Source organism: Eucyclogobius newberryi, unplaced genomic scaffold (genome assembly GCF_026437365.1).
Source record: "Eucyclogobius newberryi isolate DKJ021-1_F unplaced genomic scaffold, fEucNew1.0.hap1 SCAF_19, whole genome shotgun sequence".
NCBI classification, from domain to species: Eukaryota; Metazoa; Chordata; class Actinopteri; order Gobiiformes; family Gobiidae; genus Eucyclogobius; species Eucyclogobius newberryi.
Genome location: NW_027315823.1, coordinates 5,189,514 through 5,209,867, shown reverse-complemented (window position 1 = coordinate 5,209,867; position 20,354 = coordinate 5,189,514). Strand labels below are relative to the sequence as shown.

Here is a 20,354-nt window from a genome sequence, read left to right as displayed (position 1 = left end):
AGGGTTGGGGTAAGGGTAAGGGTTAGGGTTAGGGTAAGGGTTAGGGTTGGGGTAAGGGTTAGGGTAAGGGTAAGAGTAAGGGTTAGGGTAAGGGTAAGGGTTAGGGTAAGGGTAAGAGTAAGGGTTAGGGTAAGGGTAAGGGTAAGGGTTAGGGTAAGGGTAAGGGTTAGGGTAGGGGTAAGGGTTAGGGTAAGGGTTAGGGTTGGGGTAAGGGTAAGGGTTAGGGTTAGGGTAAGGGTTAGGGTTAGGGTAAGGTTAGGGTTGGGGTAAGGGTAAGGGTTAGGGTTAGGGTTAGGGTTAGGGTAAGGGTAAGGGTAAGGGTTAGGGTTGGGGTAAGGGTTAGGGTAAGGGTTAGGGTAAGGGTTAGGGTAAGGGTTAGTGTTAGGGTAAGGGTTAGGGTAAGGGTTAGTGTTAGGGTAAGGGTTAGGGTTAGGGTAAGGGTTAGGGTTAGGGTTGGGGTAAGGGTTAGGGTTAGGGTAAGGGTTAGGGTTACGGTTGGGGTAAGGGTTAGGGTAAGGGTAAGGGGCACCTTGCTGCTGCTGGGCGTCGTACATGCGGATCTCGAAGATGGGCGGCCTCTCGTTGCGGAGCAGGGCGGCCACGCCCGTCGTGGTGTCCAGTTTGAAGATGCTGCCGCTGCGATACTCGTTCCAAAACAGGAAGTGCTTGTAGTGACACAGGCCGAAGGCGTGGTTCAGCTCCTGCCCCTCGTACACCGTCTGCAGGAAACAACACGTTATTTTCATCTCATTCTTGTGGTAGACGTGCTCTTCCTTTCAGTAGTGTCCTTCCTCTCTGACATGTTCATACCTTCCTCTCAGACATGTTCTTCCTCTCAGACATGTTCTTCCTCTCAGACATGTTCTTCCTCTCAGACATGTTCATACCTTCCTCTCAGACATGTTCTTCCTCTCAGACATGTTCTTCCTCTCAGACATGTTCTTCCTCTCAGACATGTTCATACCTTCCTCTCAGACATGTTCTTCCTCTCAGACATGTTCTTCCTCTCAGACATGTTCTTCCTCTCAGACATGTTCTTCCTCTCTGACATGTTCATACCTTCCTCTCAGACATGTTCTTCCTCTCAGACATGTTCTTCCTCTCAGACATGTTCATACCTTCCTCTCAGACATGTTCTTCCTCTCAGACATGTTCTTCCTCTCAGACATGTTCTTCCTCTCAGACATGTTCATACCTTCCTCTCAGACATGTTCTTCCTCTCAGACATGTTCTTCCTCTCAGACATGTTCTTCCTCTAAGACATGTTCATACCTTCCTCTCAGACATGTTCTTCCTCTCTGACATGTTCTTACCTTCCTCTCGGACGTGTTGAGGTACACCATCTCGATGCGGTCGTAGTAGGCGTCGACCCAGTACAGGATTCCTTTGGGGATGTCCAGGCTCAGTCCGTTCGGCCAGAGGACGGTTTTACTGGTGAGGAACACGTTTCGGTTGGTCCCGTCCATCCAGGCGCGCTCGATTTTGCCGCGCTTGCTGGCCTTGGGGTCCTCCTCCCAGTCGGTCCAGTACATCCACCTGCGGGACAGTTTACAGGATGACCTCATCGTCTGACCAGGAAGTCCCATGAGTCAAAACTAGAATGTCTTAAAACTGGTGTCGTCACGATAAGAACATTTGACAATTCATGACAATCTCCCTTCAGTGTTCCTCCTTCTTCTCTCCCCACTCACCCCCAGTCTCCTCCCCCCTCTCCCCCTGTCTCCTCCCCCCTCTCCTCCCCCTCGCCCCCTGTCTCCTCCCCCCCTTCCCCGTCTCCTCCCCCTCTCCCCCTGTCTCCTCCCCCCTCTCCCCCTGTCTCCTCCCCCTCCCCCCTGTCTCCTCCTCCTCTCCCCCTGTCTCCTCCCCCTCTCCCCCGCCCCCAGCTCTCACCCGTGCAGAGGGTCCACCACGATGGCTCGCGGGTGCGTCATCTTGCCCTCGATCAGGGTCTTCTTGGTCTGCGACGCCTTCTCCAGTCGGGCCACGCTGATGGTCTTCTTGGGCCCGTCGTCGGTCCAGTACAAGTTTTGGGCCATCCAGTCCACGGCGATGCCCTCCACCGTGTGGATGCCTGCGGCCGCGAGTGAGGCGCGGGAACAAGAGCGAGACAAAGAGTTGAACGCCAAAAACAGTGGATTTGAAGGCTTTCTGTGGTTATGTGGTGACTTTAAAAACGTGGAGAGTGTGGTGAGAGTTTAAAGATCTAAAACGATCTGGAAGCCGTGGATACAGTCGAATATTGACTCTATGTTAGCTCTGAGGAGAAGATCAGAACCGTCACTGGTTCTGGTGCGTTTATGGTAAAGTGACTCTCTGGTCATGAGTTCCTTTCATCAATAACGACCTTTGGGGGGAGTAACAGGAACTGCACTGAACACAAATATAGACATAAAACACACAAAGATATGAAAGCTTTTCTATAAACACCCATTCATCTCAAATATTGTTCACAAATTTGTCAAAATCTGTTTTACTGAGCAGTTAATCTTCCATTGATCCATTTTCTTCCGCTTATCCGGGGCCGGGTCGCGGGGGCAGTAGTCTAAGCTGTTAATTAACATAAATAACCCGCCCCTCAGAGCTGTGGCAGAAGCTGATGGACACATGAATACTACACAGGTTTGTTGGGTCTGAATGGGTCAGTTTGGCTTTCATGTGTCCGGAGGGGTCAGAAAACCAAAATGGCCACAGTGACCGACCCACAGAGTCACATCGACCCGCGGCCTCATCTGAAATGTCAACATAAGCCTCTTAGCGCCCCCTAAAGGACTAAAGCGGTTGGTCCGCTCACCCTCCTTCAGGATTGTGTCCCGCTCCGTCCCGTCGATCTTCTGCCGCCCGATGATGTAGCTGGTGGCGTCGGCGAAGTAGATGAAGTCGCTCTCGGCGTGGAAGTCCAGGGCGCGCGGGTTCATCAGGTTCTCGATGGGGATCATGTACTCGTCCGGCACTTTGGCGTTCATGTCCATGCCCCTGATGACCCCCGGGCGACCTTTGCCGTACACCAGGAACAACTCGTGCTCGGGCTCTACGGAAAAACAACCACAAATGCATTTAAAAGAGGGCTAAAAGGTGCCTTTAAAGTGTAGTATGGTGGGAGAATGTCTGGGGTAAGTGTGGGAGAATGTCTGAGGTAAATGTGGGATAAAGTCTGAGGTAAATGTGGGAGAATGTCTGAGGTAAATGTGGGATAAAGTCTGAGGTAAATGTGGGAGAATGTCTGAGGTAAATGTGGGATAAAGTCTGAGGTAAATGTGGGAGAATGTCTGAGGTGAATGTGGGAGAATGTTTGAGGTAAATGTGGGAGAATGTCTGAGGTAAATGTGGGATAAAGTCTGGGGTAAATGTGGGAGAATGTCTGAGGTAAGTGTGGGATAATGTCTGAGGTAAATATGGGAGAATGTCTGAGGTAAATGTGGGAGAATGTCTGAGATCAATGTGGGATAAAGTCTGAGGTAAATGTGGGAGAATGTCTGAGGTCGGACTCTCTGGTACAAACACAGTGACGTGTCGTGTGTGATAAATCTGTGAAGTGCATCCAGTGCCTTTAAAACATATAAAGAGTGTTAGCGTTAAACCAGTGTTGATCTGTTCTCAGATGTGCGACAGCAGAAAGGAGAATGCACAGAGTTCTCATGCTTGGAGTTCTCATGCTTGGAGTTTTCATGCTTGGATCTGCTGTTCACTGGAGCATCTCTGGAAGAAGTTCTTTTAATGCATGAATTATCATGAGCTCGTGGTCTTGATGCAGTTTTGGGCAGATACAGAGATATTTAATGTGGTGTTTTGGCTCCTTATTTCCATAAGCAGAAATGCTCAGTGGGGCCCCCAGACCCGAGATTGGATGTCTGTAAGAACCTTAAGGTGACTATTTCTGTAGATATATAGTTTTTGTAATACATTTTATTTAATACATATTACATAAAGCTCAACCCAAAGTGGGATCTGGGACCCAACCAAGAAGTTTTCAACAAAAATCCTTAATTTTTTTGTATTCTGGTGCCTTTTAGATATGTCCCTGTTCATGGGCCCTTTACAGAGACGAGAGGGCAGGGCGGGCATCACTGGCACTGCCCTAAACTGGTTGAGATCCTATCTGTAAAACAGGAAGTACTTTGTGTCTCAGACCACATGCTCCAAACCACTGACCCAAAGTGCAGTGACCATGAGACCACAGGAGACACAATCACAAATACATTGACATGAAACTACAAGTAAACAGTATTTATCAGGAAAACTGCAGATTAAAGTGACAGTTCCAAACCTTGTCCTGCTGTGATCCATAGAAATATAGTCCACTAATAAAAATGATGGTCAGCTAAGACTAAAGGACTAAAGGACTAAAGGACTAAAGGACTAAAGGACATCCAACTGCTAAGAGACGATTGATTATGTCGTTTAGATAAGAATGTCAGAAAAAGGTTTGTTGCCGTGTTAAATGTTTTATGTTTAATAAGCAAAAGGGCAATTTCAGCAGATCAATAAAACTCTATTATTGTTTCACTGAATATTCAAGTCCTCGTGGATTCTTCTTCTTCTTCTTCTTCTTCTTCTTCTTCTTCTTCTTCTTCTTCTTCTTCTTCTTCTTCTTCTTCTTCTTCTTCTTCTTCTTTCTCTTCCTCTTCTTCTGCTTTGAGCATCTCAAATCTAACCTTGCTCGTCCTTGGCTTCAGATCGATGCAGACAACGGCCCGAACATTTATAACGAGACGACAAATCAATCAAGAACGTCTTGTTTATCTTCAGAGAGTTTTAAGTCTCATTTGAAACAGAGCTTTACTAAAACAAACGCTATCATTGCACTTCCTCACACAGACACAGGGGGAGCTCTTCCTCACACAGACACAGGGGGCGCTCTTCCTCACACAGACACAGGGGGCGCTCTTCCTCACACAGACACCAGGGGGCGCTCTTCCTCACACAGGCAAAGGGGGCGCTCTTCCTAACACAGACACCAGGGGGCGCTCTTCCTCACACAGACACCAGGGGGCGCTCTTCCTCACACAGACACAGGGGGCGCTCTTCCTCACACAGACACCAGGGGGCGCTCTTCCTCACACAGGCAAAGAGGGCGCTCTTCCTCACACAGACACAGGGGGCGCTCTTCCTCACACTGACACCAGGGGGCACTCTTCCTCAAACAGGCAAAGGGGGCGCTCTTCCTCACAGAGACACCAGGGGGCGCTCTTCCTCACACAGACACCAGGGGGCGCTCTTCCTCACACAGACACAGGGGGCGCTCTTCCTCACACAGACACAGGGGGCGCTCTTCCTCTCACAGACACCAGGGGGCGCTCTTCCTCACACAGACACAGGGGGCGCTCTTCCTCACACAGACACAGGGGGCGCTCTTCCTCTCACAGACACAGGGGGCGCTCTTCCTCACACAGATACCAGGGGGCGCTCTTCCTAACAGAGACACCAGGGGGGGCGCTTCCTAACACAGACACCAGGGGGCGCTCTTCCTCACACAGACACCAGGGGGCGCTCTTCCTCACACAGACAAAGGGGGCGCTCTTCCTCACACAGACACCAGGGGGCACTCTTCCTCACACAGGCAAAGAGGGCGCTCTTCCTCACAGAGACACCAGGGGGCGCTCTTCCTCACACAGGCAAAGGGGGCGCTCTTCCTCAAAGAGACACCAGGGGGCGCTCTTCCTCACACAGACACCAGGGGGCGCTCTTCCTAACAGAGACACCAGGGGGGGCTCTTCCTCACACAGACTCCAGGGGGCGCTCTTCCTCACACAGACACCAGGGGGCGCTCTTCCTCACACAGGCAAAGGGGGCGCTCTTCCTAACACAGACACCAGGGGGCGCTCTTCCTCACAGAGACACCAGGGGGCGCTCTTCCTCACACAGGCAAAGAGGGCGCTCTTCCTCACACAGACACAGGGGGCGCTCTTCCTCACACAGACACCAGGGGGCACTCTTCCTCACACAGGAAAAGGGGGCGCTCTTCCTCACACAGACACAGGGGGCGCTCTTCCTCACACAGGCAAAGGGGGCGCTCTTCCTCACAGAGACACCAGGGGGCGCTCTTCCTCACACAGACACCAGGGGGCGCTCTTCCTAACACAGACACCAGGGGGCGGTCTTCCTCACACAGACACCAGGGGGCGCTCTTCCTCACACAGACACAGGGGGCGCTCTTCCTCTCACAGACAGAGGGGGCACTCTTCCTCACAACGACACAGGGGGCACCCTTCCTCACACAGACACAGGGGGCGCTCTTCCTCACACAGACACCAGGGGGCGCTCTTCCTCACACAGACACAGGGGGCGCTCTTCCTCACACAGACACAGGGGGCGCTCTTCCTCACACAGACACAGGGGGCGCTCTTCCTCACACAGACACAGGGGGCGTTCTTCCTCACACAGACACAGGGGGCGCTCTTCCTCACACAGACACCAGGGGGCGCTCTTCCTCACACAGATACCAGGGGGCGCTCTTCCTCACACAGACACAGGGGGCGCTCTTCCTCACACAGACACAGGGGGCGCTCTTCCTCACTCAGACACCAGGGCGCTCTTCCTCACACAGACACAGGGGGCGCTCTTCCTCACACAGACACAGGGGGCGCTCTTCCTCACACAGACACAGCGGGCGCTCTTCCTCACACAGACACAGGGGGCGCACTTCCTCTCACAGACACAAGGAGGCGCTCTTCCTCTCACAGACACAGGGGGCGCTCTACCTCACACAGACACAGGGGGCCCTCTTCCTCACACAGACACCAGGGGGCGCTCTTCCTCACACAGGCAAAGGGGGCGCTCTTCCTCACACAGGCAAAGGGGGCGCTCTTCCTAACACAGACACCAGGGGGCGCTCTTCCTCACACAGACACCAGGGGGCGCTCTTCCTCACACAGACACCAGGGGGCGCTCTTCCTCACACAGGCAAAGAGGGCGCTCTTCCTCACACAGGTAAAGGGGGCGCTCTTCCTCACAGAGACACCAGAGGGCACTCATCCTCACACAGACACCAGGGGGCGCTCTTCCTCACACAGACACCAGGGGGCGCTCTTCCTAACACAGACACCAGGGGGGGCTCTTCCTCACACAGACACCAGGGGGCGCTCTTCCTCACACAGACACCAGGGGGCGCTCTTCCTCACACAGGCAAAGGGGGCGCTCTTCCTAACACAGACACCAGGGGGCGCTCTTCCTCACACAGACACCAGGGGGCGCTCTTCCTCACACAGGCAAAGAGGGCGCTCTTCCTCACACAGACAAAGGGGGCGCTCTTCCTCACACAGACACCAGGGGGCACTCTTCCTCACACAGGAAAAGGGGGCGCTCTTCCTCACACAGGCAAAGGGGGCGCTCTTCCTCACAGAGACACCAGGGGGCGCTCTTCCTCACACAGACACCAGGGGGCGCTCTTCCTAACACAGACACCAGGGGGCGCTCTTCCTCACACAGACACCAGGGGGCGCTCTTCCTCACACAGACACCAGGGGGCGCTCTTCCTCACACAGACACAGGGGGCGCTCTTCCTCACACAGACACAGGGGGCGCTCTTCCTCACACAGACACAGGGGGCGCTCTTCCTCTCACAGACACAGGGGGCACTCTTCCTCACAACGACACAGGGGGCGCCCTTCCTCACACAGACACAGGGGGCGATCTTCCTCACACAGACACAGGGGGCGCTCTTCCTCTCACAGACACAGGGGGCGCTCTTCCTCACACAGACACAGGGGGCGCTCTTCCTCACACAGACACAGGGGGCGCTCTTCCTCACACAGACACAGGGGGCGCCCTTCCTCACACAGACACAGGGGGCGCTCTTCCTCACACAGACACAGGGGGCGCCCTTCCTCACACAGACACAGGGGGAGCTCTTCCTCACTCAGACACCAGGGGGTGCTCTTCCTCACACAGACACAGGGGGCGCTCTTCCTCACACAGACACAGGGGGCGCTCTTCCTCACACAGACACAGGGGGCGCCCTTCCTCACACAGACACAGGGGGCGCTCTTCCTCACACAGACACCAGGGGGCGCTCTTCCTCACACAGACACAGGGGGCGCTCTTCCTCACACAGACACCAGGGGGCGCTCTTCCTCACACAGACACAGGGGGCGCTCTTCCTCACACAGACACCAGGGGGCGCCCTTCCTCACACAGACACAGGGGGCGCTCTTCCTCTCACAGACACAGCGGGCGCCCTTCCTCACACAGACACCAGGGGGCGCTCTTCCTCACACAGACACAGGGGGCGCTCTTCCTCACACAGACACAGGGGGCGCTCTTCCTCACACAGACACAGGGGGCGCTCTTCCTCTCACAGACACAGGGGGCGCTCTTCCTCACACAGACACAGGGGGCGCCCTTCCTCACACAGACACCAGGGGGCGCTCTTCCTCACACAGACACCAGGGGGCGCTCGTCCTCACACAGACACCAGGGGGCGCTCTTCCTCACACAGACACAGGGGGCGCTCTTCCTCACACAGACACCAGGGGGCGCTCTTCCTCACATAGACACAGGGGGCGCTCTTCCTCACACAGACACAGGGGGCGCTCTTCCTCACACAGACACCAGGGGGCGCTCTTTTTCACACAGGCACCAGGGGGCACTCTTTCTCACACAGACACCAGGGGGCGCTCTTCCTCACACAGACACAGGGGGCACTCTTTCTCACACAGACACAAGGAGGCGCTCTTCCTCACTCAGACACCAGGGGGCGCTCTTTTCACACAGGCACCAGGGGGCACTCTTTCTCACACAGACACAAGGGGGCGCTCTGGGGCACTTCTCCATTGTGTTTGATGGTGGGTGCACTCCTGAATCTGCTGCTGTGATTTTGGGCTTTGAAAGAATAAATTAAATTGAAAAAAGTCCTGAAACATAAACTTCAATCACAATTGTCGAGAGATTCACTCATTTAAGCAGGTTTTGTTTATTGTCTGTTTATTCTATATTATTTACAGAGAGGGGCACTGGCTAATGCTAATGTTCACCTGTCGTATCGGGGCGCTGAGATTTCGGGGGAGGAGCCTATTGAACATTCTTTTATTGGGAGAAGAAACCAGAGAACTCGGAGGAAACCTACGCACACACGAGGAGAACGTGCAAACTCCACACAGAAAGGCCTCACGACACCCGGGAATCGATCTCTTGGTGTGAAGCGAGAGAGCTAGCCGTTGCGCATGGTTGCTATTCCATGTTTCTCCAAAATTGCTCAGCCGTAATTAAGAAGGACAGAACAAAATAATCACATCCATTATTCCATACGGCCTATACCTTTTCTTCTACACTTGGACCGCACATCTCTGTCAGGATTATGGACAGTTTTGCCAGTTACAGGTGCAAAGAGTCTGCAGTCGATGGTTTCAGGGTTGTTACTTACTTACAATGCCCTGAACCTTGTAATTAAAGAATAATTCAAACTCATTACACTTAGATGTGGAAATGAGATCTAACTGCAGCGGATTCTATGAGAACATTTCCTTTGTTTAACCTGTGTTAAAAACATTACCGTAAGGATCACTCACTTTTGCAGGACTTCCCGTCGCTGCCGAGGCTGAAGCCAGAGCGACACCGGCACGTCCGATTCTTGTGCCCGTTACCGAGGAGACAGATGTCAGAGCAGCCGCCGGGTTTACCGAACTGATCCACCTCACAGGCGTGGCTGCGCACTGGAGGGAGAGGAACATTTTTGTACAAACTGGAGGAGAGTCTTAGGAGCCACAACTGGACAAAAACGGAGTCGGGCGCTCACCGGGAGGCTGCCGTCTCTGGTGGTAAACGTGCAGAGCTCCGCCCTTGTCCACGCGCGTCACCACCTGATAGTCCGAGCTGTTGAAGCGGTTCACACGGATCACGCTGGTCTTCGGCTGCATGTTGGCGTTGTCCGAGTTGGTGGCGTAAAGGTAGTTCTCGAACACCGTCAGGCCGTACAGATGCTCGATCTGCCAACGGGAAGAAAGGGAATGGTTACGATGTGGATCCCTTGAGGCTTTCGCAATCCAAAACGCTTGAGATATTCCCGGACCTAGAAGAGTTTACATTTATTGTGTAATTGTGCGACTTGTTGAGTTTTTAAAGGAAAGTACCAAGAGATAAACGCATTTGTTACAACATTTATATGCAAGTGCGTCCTCAATCAAACTCCAACATGATGCAACGGTTTCACAAAACTGTCGCTGGAGCCCGACAGCAAAAGTGGAACCGGAATTTACATTTAAGCGTTCAACATTTTGGGGAGAGAAAAAGGAGAAACTGACGGCGAGCAAACAATCTACAGAGATCAAACAAAACATGCCGAACGGGTTAAAATCCCCCCCCCCCGGGGCGCTGCTCCTCACAGGCTGATCCAGTGGCACAGGGTGAAATATGGGTCAAATGCAGGAGGACAAATTTCCCTACGGGGAACAAAAACGGCTAATCTAACGTGATAATCCTGCCGACAACGCCCTTAAAACTGGTCCATTTTAGTATCAAACAGAATCCAACTGATGAACTCGTCCAATAAAAACAATAATTGAGTCTGCCTCTAGTGAATGTTTCGCTGTGTCTTTGTCTCTGTGGCAACTCTGCGACGAGCCCCAGTCCAGGGTGCGCCCCGCCTAAGGCCCTAAGTCACCGGGACAGGCTCCAGTCGCCCGCGACCCCAAACAGAAACACGCGGTGGGAAATGAATGAACGAGTCTATTAAATGAAATAACAATCGTTCCACTTAAGCAGCTCGGCGTTTTATCAGATCTAATTTAGTTTTTCACACAGACTCCTCGATAAACGCCCGTTACCAGCGCCTCCGCCTGCAACCTGAGGCGGGAGTCGGATTAACACTATTCGTCTTGGGTCCGCGGCACCGGTTTAAGCGATGTGTCCGCGGCGCCACACTGAGCGCAAAGTATTAGACGGCATTAATCAAGAGAGATAATGAAAAAGGAAATAGCGTCCTAACTCACTGCGAGAGACGAGAGGGTTTCACACCAGAGGGACACGAGGCGATTGTAGCGGAGATACAAAGAGTTCGGAACACGAGGAGGAGTTTGGAACAGGCAGCGTGTGTTTATTGTGTAGTAGATCTTTAATTGTTTTTATTAACTAAAGGATTTATAGTCGCAGCTGTAGACAGGAGAAGGCACGCAGCGAGTTGCCTTGAGATCAGTTTTATCTGTCTTTTCACAGATAAAACCGCACTGTTTCGTGGTTTTCCGTGTAAATATTTGCGGTTGCGTGTTCTCCTGTGACCTCAGCGCACTTTGGGTCATGTTCAAATCGACCGTCCGTCTGTCCGTTTTCTCCAGCGTTATCTTTAGCTCTTCCGGAGGGTCCCGAGGCGATTCCCCGGTTCAATCTCACGCTCCATCGTTCCCTCACTCAGGTCAAATCATGGACCTTTTTTAATCGTTTTGACAGCTTTTGTCAGCGCCACGCCCCTTTTAGTCGACGAATCGATGCCCTTCTTTAGTCGACTAGAGCCCGACAATTATTTCGGTAAAAGAATGTGCACTGCGAAGCGCATTCTAACGGCTGGTCGGTTCCGTACGCGAGAAGATACCGATACCGTCAGGCTTTTAGATTTTGTCCAGGGGTACAGGGGCCGACTCTGCGAAAAAACTAGTAGCTTCGGCATTCTCTGGACCACGGCTCGGCAGCCAATAAGAGCCAAGCACACAAATTTTGACGACCAATCAGCGCGCAGCATGCAAATTTTGACTTGTAAACAGTCAACTGTAATGACGGACTATTGTCAAATACTTCCCGGCTCGATTTAATGATAATATTCTCCTTTTTTTCTAAGATTTTGTGCCATCCCTGCACTCAAAAATGCCCGTCCACATTTTTAAAATACCCCGTCCAAAATACGGGAAGACGGCCCTCTATCTAAAAGCCTGGATACCGTACATAATTGATAGAGAGCAACTTAATTCATAGGTCTGAAGTGATGTCACACACTTGTCACACTGCTGCCTCTAGAGGACTAAAGCTGCATGTTCACTGTGGGCTGTGCCAACAAAAAATCTCAAAACAAAGGATTTATCTTCTGTCACGTCCCATTTGTCCAGAAATGTGTGACTGTGGTCAGGAGGGACCAGTGGACTTACAGAGATCACTTTAGACTGAGGCGAAGCGTTTTTTTTTCAGGTCGTTAGCGGCTAACGCTAACACTTGTTTACACATTATTACGTGGCTATGCTAGTAAACGCTAACCTACTCGCAGACAGTTTTAAGGAGCCTCATTTTCCAACTGTCCGGGCGTTATATTTAAGGATCAGACACAAAGCTTTGAGGGCGCGTAGACGAGGAAAAGCAGATGGAAATGTCCACAAAAGTCTTCTTCAAGTATAAACCCTTTTCCTTTTCACCTTTATGCTCCGTTTGTCACGACTCTCGAACAGCGAGAGGCGACGGCGCGCGTGACATCATCAACGCGCGACGTCTCAAACCCACGGACGGGTGGAAGCGTCCCTAAAGGCTTGGCCCGCGTCGCTCACCAGAAGCCCCTGGATGATGGTGTGCCGGTTCTTGCCCTCGTAGTCCACCACCTCGATGTAGTCCAGGTAGGCGTCGGCCCAGTAGACCAGCCGGCTCACCAGGTCCAGCGTGATGCCGTGCGGGAACACGATCTTGCTGTCCACCAGCTTCGTCCGGTTCTGCCCGTCCATGTCGCAGCGCTCCACTTTGGGGATCTGACCGTAGTCCGTGAAGAACACCTTCCTGGAGAAACAAGAACGCAGAGAGTCACGTCGATCCTTTGTGGTCTGACCGTAAAAAAACGACATTGTTCTAATTCTCATCACATATTTTGTTACGTCAAACCTTTGTTAGAGACTTAGAGTTAGAGTCAATAGTACTTTTCCCGTCTCAATTTCCTGTATGTATGATAAATATATAACAAAACCTACTTCAAATAATCATTCATATTTCACGCTTGCTTTTTGTAATGAAAAAGGAGAAACGGACGGCGAGCAAACAATCTACAGAGATCAAACAAAACATGCCGAACGGGTTAAAATCCCCCCCCCCAGGGCGCTGCTCCTCACAGGCTGATCCAGTGGCACAGGGTGAAATATGGGTCAAATGCAGGAGGACAAATTTCCCTACGGGGAACAAAAACGGCTAATCTAACGTGATAATCCTGCCGACAACGCCCTTAAAACTGGTCCATTTTAGTATCAAACAGAATCCAACTGATGAACTCGTCCAATAAAAACAATAATTGAGTCTGCCTCTAGAGAATGTTTCGCTGTGTCTTTGTCTCTGTGGCAACTCTGCGACGAGCCCCAGTCCAGGGTGCGCCCCGCCTAAGGCCCTAAGTCACCGGGACAGGCTCCAGTCGCCCGCGACCCCAAACAGAAACACGCGGTGGGAAATGAATGAACGAGTCTATTAAATGATCATTCATATTTCACGCTTGCTTTTTGTAATGTACTGGAATGTCATTACCGTTTTTTTCCGGACTATAACTTTTTTCATAGTTTTGGCAACTTATAGAGCGACTTATATGTGATATTATTTGTTATTTTCACACTGACGACCACAAGAGGGCGCTCTAGGCTCTAAGCGACGCAGAAGAAGAATCTGCACTTCCTCTTCCTCTGGAGTTTGTGGAGTTGTTTAGAAGTGACACAGAGGAAGAAGAATTCAATGGATTTAGTGATTTGGGGTAAAACTGATGCTTTGCTAAACTTGTTAGCATGTTCTTTATGCTATAGTTATCTGAATAACTGTTCATATGTTACGTTAACATACCAGACACTTACCACAGTTCTGTCTGTGCCTCATGTAGCTGAAGGTGTTAGCATTAGCATACGTCATGTAGCTGAAGGTGTTAGCGTTAGCATACGTACACCTGTTCACCATGTTCTCTCATCTGTTATTATTTTAAACTGCATTTCTGGATTTTATCAAATACATTTCCCCAAAAATGCACCCAAATCAGGACAAAACCAGAACTACATCAAGAATAAACCGGGAGTGTGAACGGAGCCAATGTCGAGTCTAAATGTTACATGTATTGAATATTGTGGTACAGCTCAAGCGACCTCTGACCTCTCAGACCTCTGACCTCTCAGACCTCTGACCTCTCAGACCTCTGACCTCTACTTATGATGTCACTGAAGTGTTTGTGAGGCTCAGCGGGAGAGGACAAGCTAAATACAACTCCAGATATGTTTTTGATGAGGACACAACGTCATCACCAGGACTGGGTAAAGTATCCAAAAACAGCAAAAGTAAGACTAACGTTATTTCGAAGTACCGTTACTCTTACTTTTGCTGTTTTTTTGCGAGTAGAAGTACAAAATAGTGGTCCAAGAAATGACCCCAGTAAGAGTAAAGAGTATTTGGAGAAACTAAGAGTAACATCCTATTTATAATCTGAAGCTAAAGTGACTGGGAGGACAAAACAACAATGAATGCAAAACATAGACATAAAAATAAGAAAAACTTAATCATGTCGGTCAGCGGGAGTGACGGTCAGTGTGAGTGACGTCAGTGCGAGTGACGGTCAGTGTGAGTGACGTCAGTATGAGTGACGGTCAGTGCGAGTGACGTCAGTGTGAGTGACGGTCAGTGTGAGTGACGGTCAGTGCGAGTGACGGTCAGTGTGAGTGACGTCAGTGTGAGTGACGGTCAGTGCGAGTGACGGTCAGTGTGAGTGACGGTCAGTGCGAGTGATGGTCAGCGGGAGTGACGTCAGTGTGAGTGACGGTCAGTGCGAGTGACGGTCAGCGGGAGTGACGGTCAGTGTGAGTGACGTCAGTGTGAGTGACGGTCAGTGCGAGTGACGGTCAGCGGGAGTGACGGTCAGTGCGAGTGACGGTCAGCGGGAGTGACGGTCAGTGTGAGTGACGGTCAATGCGAGTGACGGTCAGCGGGAGTGACGGTCAGTGTGAGTGACGTCAGTGTGAGTGACGGTCAGTGCGAGTGACGGTCAGCGGGAGTGACGGTCAGTGTGAGTGACGTCAGTGTGAGTGACGTCAGTGTGAGTGACGGTCAGTGCGAGTGACGGTCAGCGGGAGTGACGGTCAGTGTGAGTGACGTCAGTGTGAGTGACGGTCAGTGCGAGTGACGGTCAGCGGGAGTGACGGTCAGTGTGAGTGACGTCAGTGTGAGTGACGGTCAGTGCGAGTGACGGTCAGTGTGAGTGACGTCAGTGTGAGTGACGGTCAGTGCGAGTGACGGTCAGCGGGAGTGACGGTCAGTGTGAGTGACGTCAGTGTGAGTGACGGTCAGTGCGAGTGACGGTCAGCGGGAGTGACGGTCAGTGTGAGTGACGTCAGTGTGAGTGACGGTCAGTGCGAGTGACGTCAGTGTGAGTGACGGTCAGTGCGAGTGACGGTCAGTGTGAGTGACGTCAGTGTGAGTGACGGTCAGTGCGAGTGACGGTCAGCGGGAGTGACGGTCAGTGTGAGTGACGGTCAGTGCGAGTGACGGTCAGTGCGAGTGACGGCGCAGCACTGACCCCATGTTGGGATCCAGGGCGATGCCTTTGGGGTTGTACAGCTCCTGGTCCAGCAGCGTCACGCACGTCTGACCGTCGCCGTCGCACACGAAGATCCGGTCGTCCACGTCGTCCACGAAGTAAAAGTTCCCCGTGAGCCAGTCGATGGCCATCTGCTCCACATCTGCTCAAGGACAGAGGAAGGACACGGGCGGGGTCATTGAGAGGGCGGGGTCATTGAGAGCATGAGACCGCTGACCACACGTTTACTTTATCCAAACAGGTATTCACTCCCCGAGCGCTACACAACACACGGAAAAAACATCACAAGTTAAAGTATTTATATTTAAAACAGCAAACCGTGCTTAAAGGGACAGTATCCGCTTAGAATGTGGTGTAAAAGCAGCTATTCGGGTCAAAATGAAACCGCTGCATGCTGTCTGATTACCATATTTTCCGGACTACAGCCCAAAAAATGCATAATAGAGAAGAAAAAAACAGTATATAAACAGAGTATGAAATGCTGTTGCAAGTGTGATAATAACTAATAATATCACATACAAGTCGCTCCGGAGTATAAGTATAAGTATAAGTACAAATATAAGTATAAGTCGCCCCCCGGCCAAAACTATGAAAAAAGGTGGGGGGTTAGACTTATAGTCCGGAAAATACGGTAATAATACGGTTTTCGTCCGCCACCGACCAGGAAGTGATGCCGACGCGCCGTTAGCAACCGCTAGCACGCTACAACCTCCGCTCTGGCGCCTGAAAGTCGTGAAACGCATTTGTAAACTCGTCGAATGCAAACGTAAGTGAGGAACAACTTTGGAACAACCGCTGCAAACAAATCAACGAGTAACTTTACGCTGAATTGCAAATGTCAAATGCAGAAGAAATATTTCTGCATTAGTTTTAGTTTAATTTGCCAAAGACCTTGTACAAATTGGCTGGAACTGAGCAGGAATAAACCTTTAAGTTAGTGACAAATGCTTTTGATCAATGTGACGATTGTTTTAACAGTCATGGTAAAAGTCAAAATCCAAACTGTAAGTATAATATTATTAAAGGTGGTATGGACGATTTTTTTCAGCAAATTTTTTATCATATTTCCTCGTGGCATGGATAAATCATTTGTCCTGCCACGTATCAATCATAAAACACACCTACCGCTCACCTGCAGCTGCGTCAGGCTCGTCCCCACGTTTCCGCGTGCCTAAGCGCATGGATCTATCATAATATAGTTCCCTCAGTGTACGGGGCGAAATGAAGACGGAGAAAGACAGTTCGAGCTGACGCAGAAGTGGACAGAAATCTACGGGAGACGAGAGATGCGATGCACTCCGTTGTGCTAATAAACAAACGCACGTGTGTGTTGTATCAGTCCACACGGGGGAGTGCGCATGCGCACTTCCACCTGCGTTCTCAAATCGCCAAAAAATCGTCCATACCGCCTTTAACAATGCAATCAGAAAACTTATATTTATATATTTATATTCATATAAAAAGCCATATATTTTATTACAATTTCATGTGTAAAATGTGACCCGTGACTAACAAATAGATAAACTAAGAAATACATACATTCATATACACATTAAGATAAGATAAGCCTTTATTTGTCCCACAATGGGGAAATTCCAGTGTTGCAACATGTACAGAAGTAAATAATAAAGAACAGATAACTTATAGAAAACTTAAAAAAAAAAACACTCTTAATAGAAAAACTCTTATAAAAACTCTCATAGCTCTCATTAGCATGCAAACCACCCACAATACATGGAAAAATGTGTTATTTCTTCCTCAAAATGGTTTTAAATAATGCATTTAATTTAAAATGACCAGCGTATGTAAAAATAGCCCCCTCATGTTCCTCTTAAGCCTTCTGACCACATTTCTGACCACATTTCTGACCACATGTAGTGCTCCTGTGAGGCCAAAGTCTGCTGTTTTCCACGACCCCGGACCCCCGAGTCGGGTCTGTGGGCAGGACCACACGGGCAGCGCCGACATCAGGTGAAACGTCAACACGGGACGTTAAGTAAGGAGTAAAGTTTGGGTCGTTGTGTGGAGCCACTTCCTTCCTGCGCTCAAACAAACGTCCAGTCAGCGATCGCACAAAGAGACGACGATTGTTCAGGAGCAACGAGGAAGAAGGTGTTCAGGAGCAAAGAGGAAGAAGGTGTTCAGGAGCAAAGAGGAAGAAGGTGTTCAGGAGCAAAGTGGAAGAAGGTGTTCAGGAGCAAAGAGGAAGAAGGTGTTCAGGAGCAAAGAGGAAGAAGGTGTTCAGGAGCAAAGAGGAAGAAGGTGTTCAGGAGCAAAGAGGAAGAAGTGTTCAGGAGCAAAGAGGAAGAAGGTGTTCAAGAGCAAAGAGGAAGAAGCTGTTCAGGAGCAACGAGGAAGAAGGTGTTCAGGAGCAAAGAGGAAGAAGGTGTTCAGGAGCAACGAGGAAGAAGAAGGTGTTCAGGAGCAAAGAGGAAGAAGAAGGTGTTCAGGAGCAAAGAGGAAGAAGGTGTTCAGGAGCAACGAGGAAGAAGGTGTTCAGGAGCAAAGAGGAAGAAGAAGGTGTTCAGGAGCAACGAGGAAGAAGAAGGTGTTCAGGAGCAAAGAGGAAGAAGGTGTTCAGGAGCAAAGAGGAAGAAGAAGGTGTTCAGGAGCAACGAGGAAGAAGAAGGTGTTCAGGAGCAAAGAGGAAGAAGGTGTTCAGGAGCAAAGAGGAAGAAGGTGTTCAGGTGCAACGAGGAAGTAGGTGTTCAGGAGCAAAGAGGAAGAAGGTGTTCAGGAGCAAAGAGGAAGAAGAAGGTGTTCAGGAGCAAAGAGGAAGAAGAAGGTGTTCAGGAGCAAAGAGGAAGAAGGTGTTCAGGAGCAAAGAGGAAGAAGGTGTTCAGGAGCAAAGAGGAAGAAGGTGTTCAGGAGCAAAGAGGAAGAAGGTGTTCAGGAGCAAAGAGGAAGGAGAAGGTGTTCAGGAGCAAAGAGGAAGAAGGTGTTCAGGATGACACCAACTCAGAGCTCAGACCTCTGCAGTTTAGACTCCAGAGATGAACAGGAGAAGAAGAAGAAGAAGAAGAAGAAGAAGAAGAAGAAGAAGAAGAAGAAGAAGAAGAAGAAGAAGAAGAAGAAGAAGAAGAAGAAGAAGAAGAAGAAGAAGAAGAAGAAGAAGAAGAAGAAGAAGAAGAAGAAGAAGAAGAAGAAGAAGAAGAAGAAGAAGAAGAATCTGGTATTAAGAGATAATCTGTCTTTTACAGCAATAATTCAAAGATCTGGAGATGGTCCACGCGGCTCGTGGCTCATGAGGGACTATTCAAGTGTCCCATACTTTAAATAACCTTCTCTGGGCCGGTCCAGAATGAGATACACTAACATTATACAAATACAAATGGGACACAATATTTGTTTGTATAAAAGTACACCAGGCCTAAAGAGAGAGACAAGAGCCTAAAGAGAGAGTCAAGAGCCTAAAGAGAGAGACCAGAGCGTGAAGAGAGAGACAAGAGCCTAAAGAGAGAGACCAGAGCGTGAAGAGAGAGACAAGAGCCTAAAGAGAGAGACGAGAGCGTGAAGAGAGAGACGAGAGCCTAAAGAGAGAGACGAGAACCTAAAGAGAGAGACGAGAGCCTAAAGAGAGAGACCAGAGCCTAAAGAGAGAGACGAGAGCCTAAAGAGAGAGACGAGAGCCTAAAGAGAGAGACGAGAGTCTAAAGAGAGAGACGAGAACCTAAAGAGAGAGACGAGAGCCTAAAGAGAGAGACGAGAACCTAAAGAGAGAGACGAGAACCTAAAGAGAGAGACGAGAGCCTAAAGAGAGAGACGAGAACCTAAAGAGAGAGACGAGAGCCTAAAGAGAGAGACGAGAGCCTAAAGAGAGAGACGAGAGTCTAAAGAGAGAGACGAGAACCTAAAGAGAGAGACGAGAGCCTAAAGAGTGAGACGAGAGCCTAAAGAGAGAGACGAGAACCTAAAGAGAGAGACGAGAGCCTAAAGAGAGAGACCAGAGCCTAAAAAGAGAGACGAGAGCCTAAAGAGAGAGACGAGAGTCTAAAGAGAGAGACGAGAGCCTAAAGAGAGAGACGAGAACCTAAAGAGAGAGACGAGAGCCTAAAGAGAGAGACGAGAGCCTAAAGAGAGAGACGAGAGCCTAAAGAGAGAGACGAGAGTCTAAAGAGAGAGACCAGAGGCTAAAGAGAGAGACGAGAGCCTAAAGAGAGAGACGAGAGTCTAAAGAGAGAGACCAGAGCCTAAAGAGAGAGACAAGAGCCTAAAGAGAGAGTCAAGAGCCTAAAGAGAGAGTCAAGAGCCTAAAGAGAGAGACCAGAGCGTGAAGAGAGAGACAAGAGCCTAAAGAGAGAGACCAGAGCGTGAAGAGAGACGAGAGCCTAAAGAGAGAGACGAGAGCGTGAAGAGAGAGACGAGAGCCTAAAGAGAGAGACCAGAGCGTGAAGAGAGAGACAAGAGCCTAAAGAGAGAGACGAGAGCGTGAAGAGAGAGACGAGAGCCTAAAGAGAGAGACGAGAGCGTGAAGAGAGAGACGAGAGCCTAAAGAGAGAGACGAGAGCCTAAAGAGAGAGACGAGAGCCTAAAGAGAGAGACGAGAGCCTAAAGAGAGAGACGAGAGTCTAAAGAGAGAGACGAGAACCTAAAGAGAGAGACGAGAGCCTAAAGAGAGAGACGAGAACCTAAAGAGAGAGACGAGAACCTAAAGAGAGAGACGAGAGCCTAAAGAGAGAGACGAGAGCCTAAAGAGAGAGACGAGAACCTAAAGAGAGAGACGAGAGCCTAAAGAGAGAGACGAGAGCCTAAAGAGAGAGACGAGAGTCTAAAGAGAGAGACGAGAACCTAAAGAGAGAGACGAGAGCCTAAAGAGAGAGACGAGAGCCTAAAGAGAGAGACGAGAACCTAAAGAGAGAGACGAGAGCCTAAAGAGAGAGACCAGAGCCTAAAGAGAGAGACGAGA

The 20,354-nt window shown here is 50.2% G+C and overlaps 1 protein-coding gene across 2 annotated transcripts in view; it reads right to left on the bottom strand.

Moving 5' to 3' along the window:
* The window catches only part of LOC140365209 (low-density lipoprotein receptor-related protein 1-like), a 234,181-nt gene that overhangs the window by 126,118 nt on the left and 87,709 nt on the right, over positions 1-20,354 (bottom strand). For both annotated transcript variants that reach the window (XM_072451496.1, XM_072451497.1), the window contains exons 7-14: positions 15,428-15,590; positions 12,456-12,678; positions 9,731-9,920; positions 9,504-9,647; positions 2,792-3,028; positions 1,891-2,071; positions 1,314-1,536; positions 530-719 (exon numbers count right to left, since the gene is read on the bottom strand). In XM_072451496.1, the coding sequence (XP_072307597.1) occupies positions 530-719; positions 1,314-1,536; positions 1,891-2,071; positions 2,792-3,028; positions 9,504-9,647; positions 9,731-9,920; positions 12,456-12,678; positions 15,428-15,590 (1,551 nt within the window). The remainder of the gene's footprint in view (positions 1-529; positions 720-1,313; positions 1,537-1,890; positions 2,072-2,791; positions 3,029-9,503; positions 9,648-9,730; positions 9,921-12,455; positions 12,679-15,427; positions 15,591-20,354) is intronic.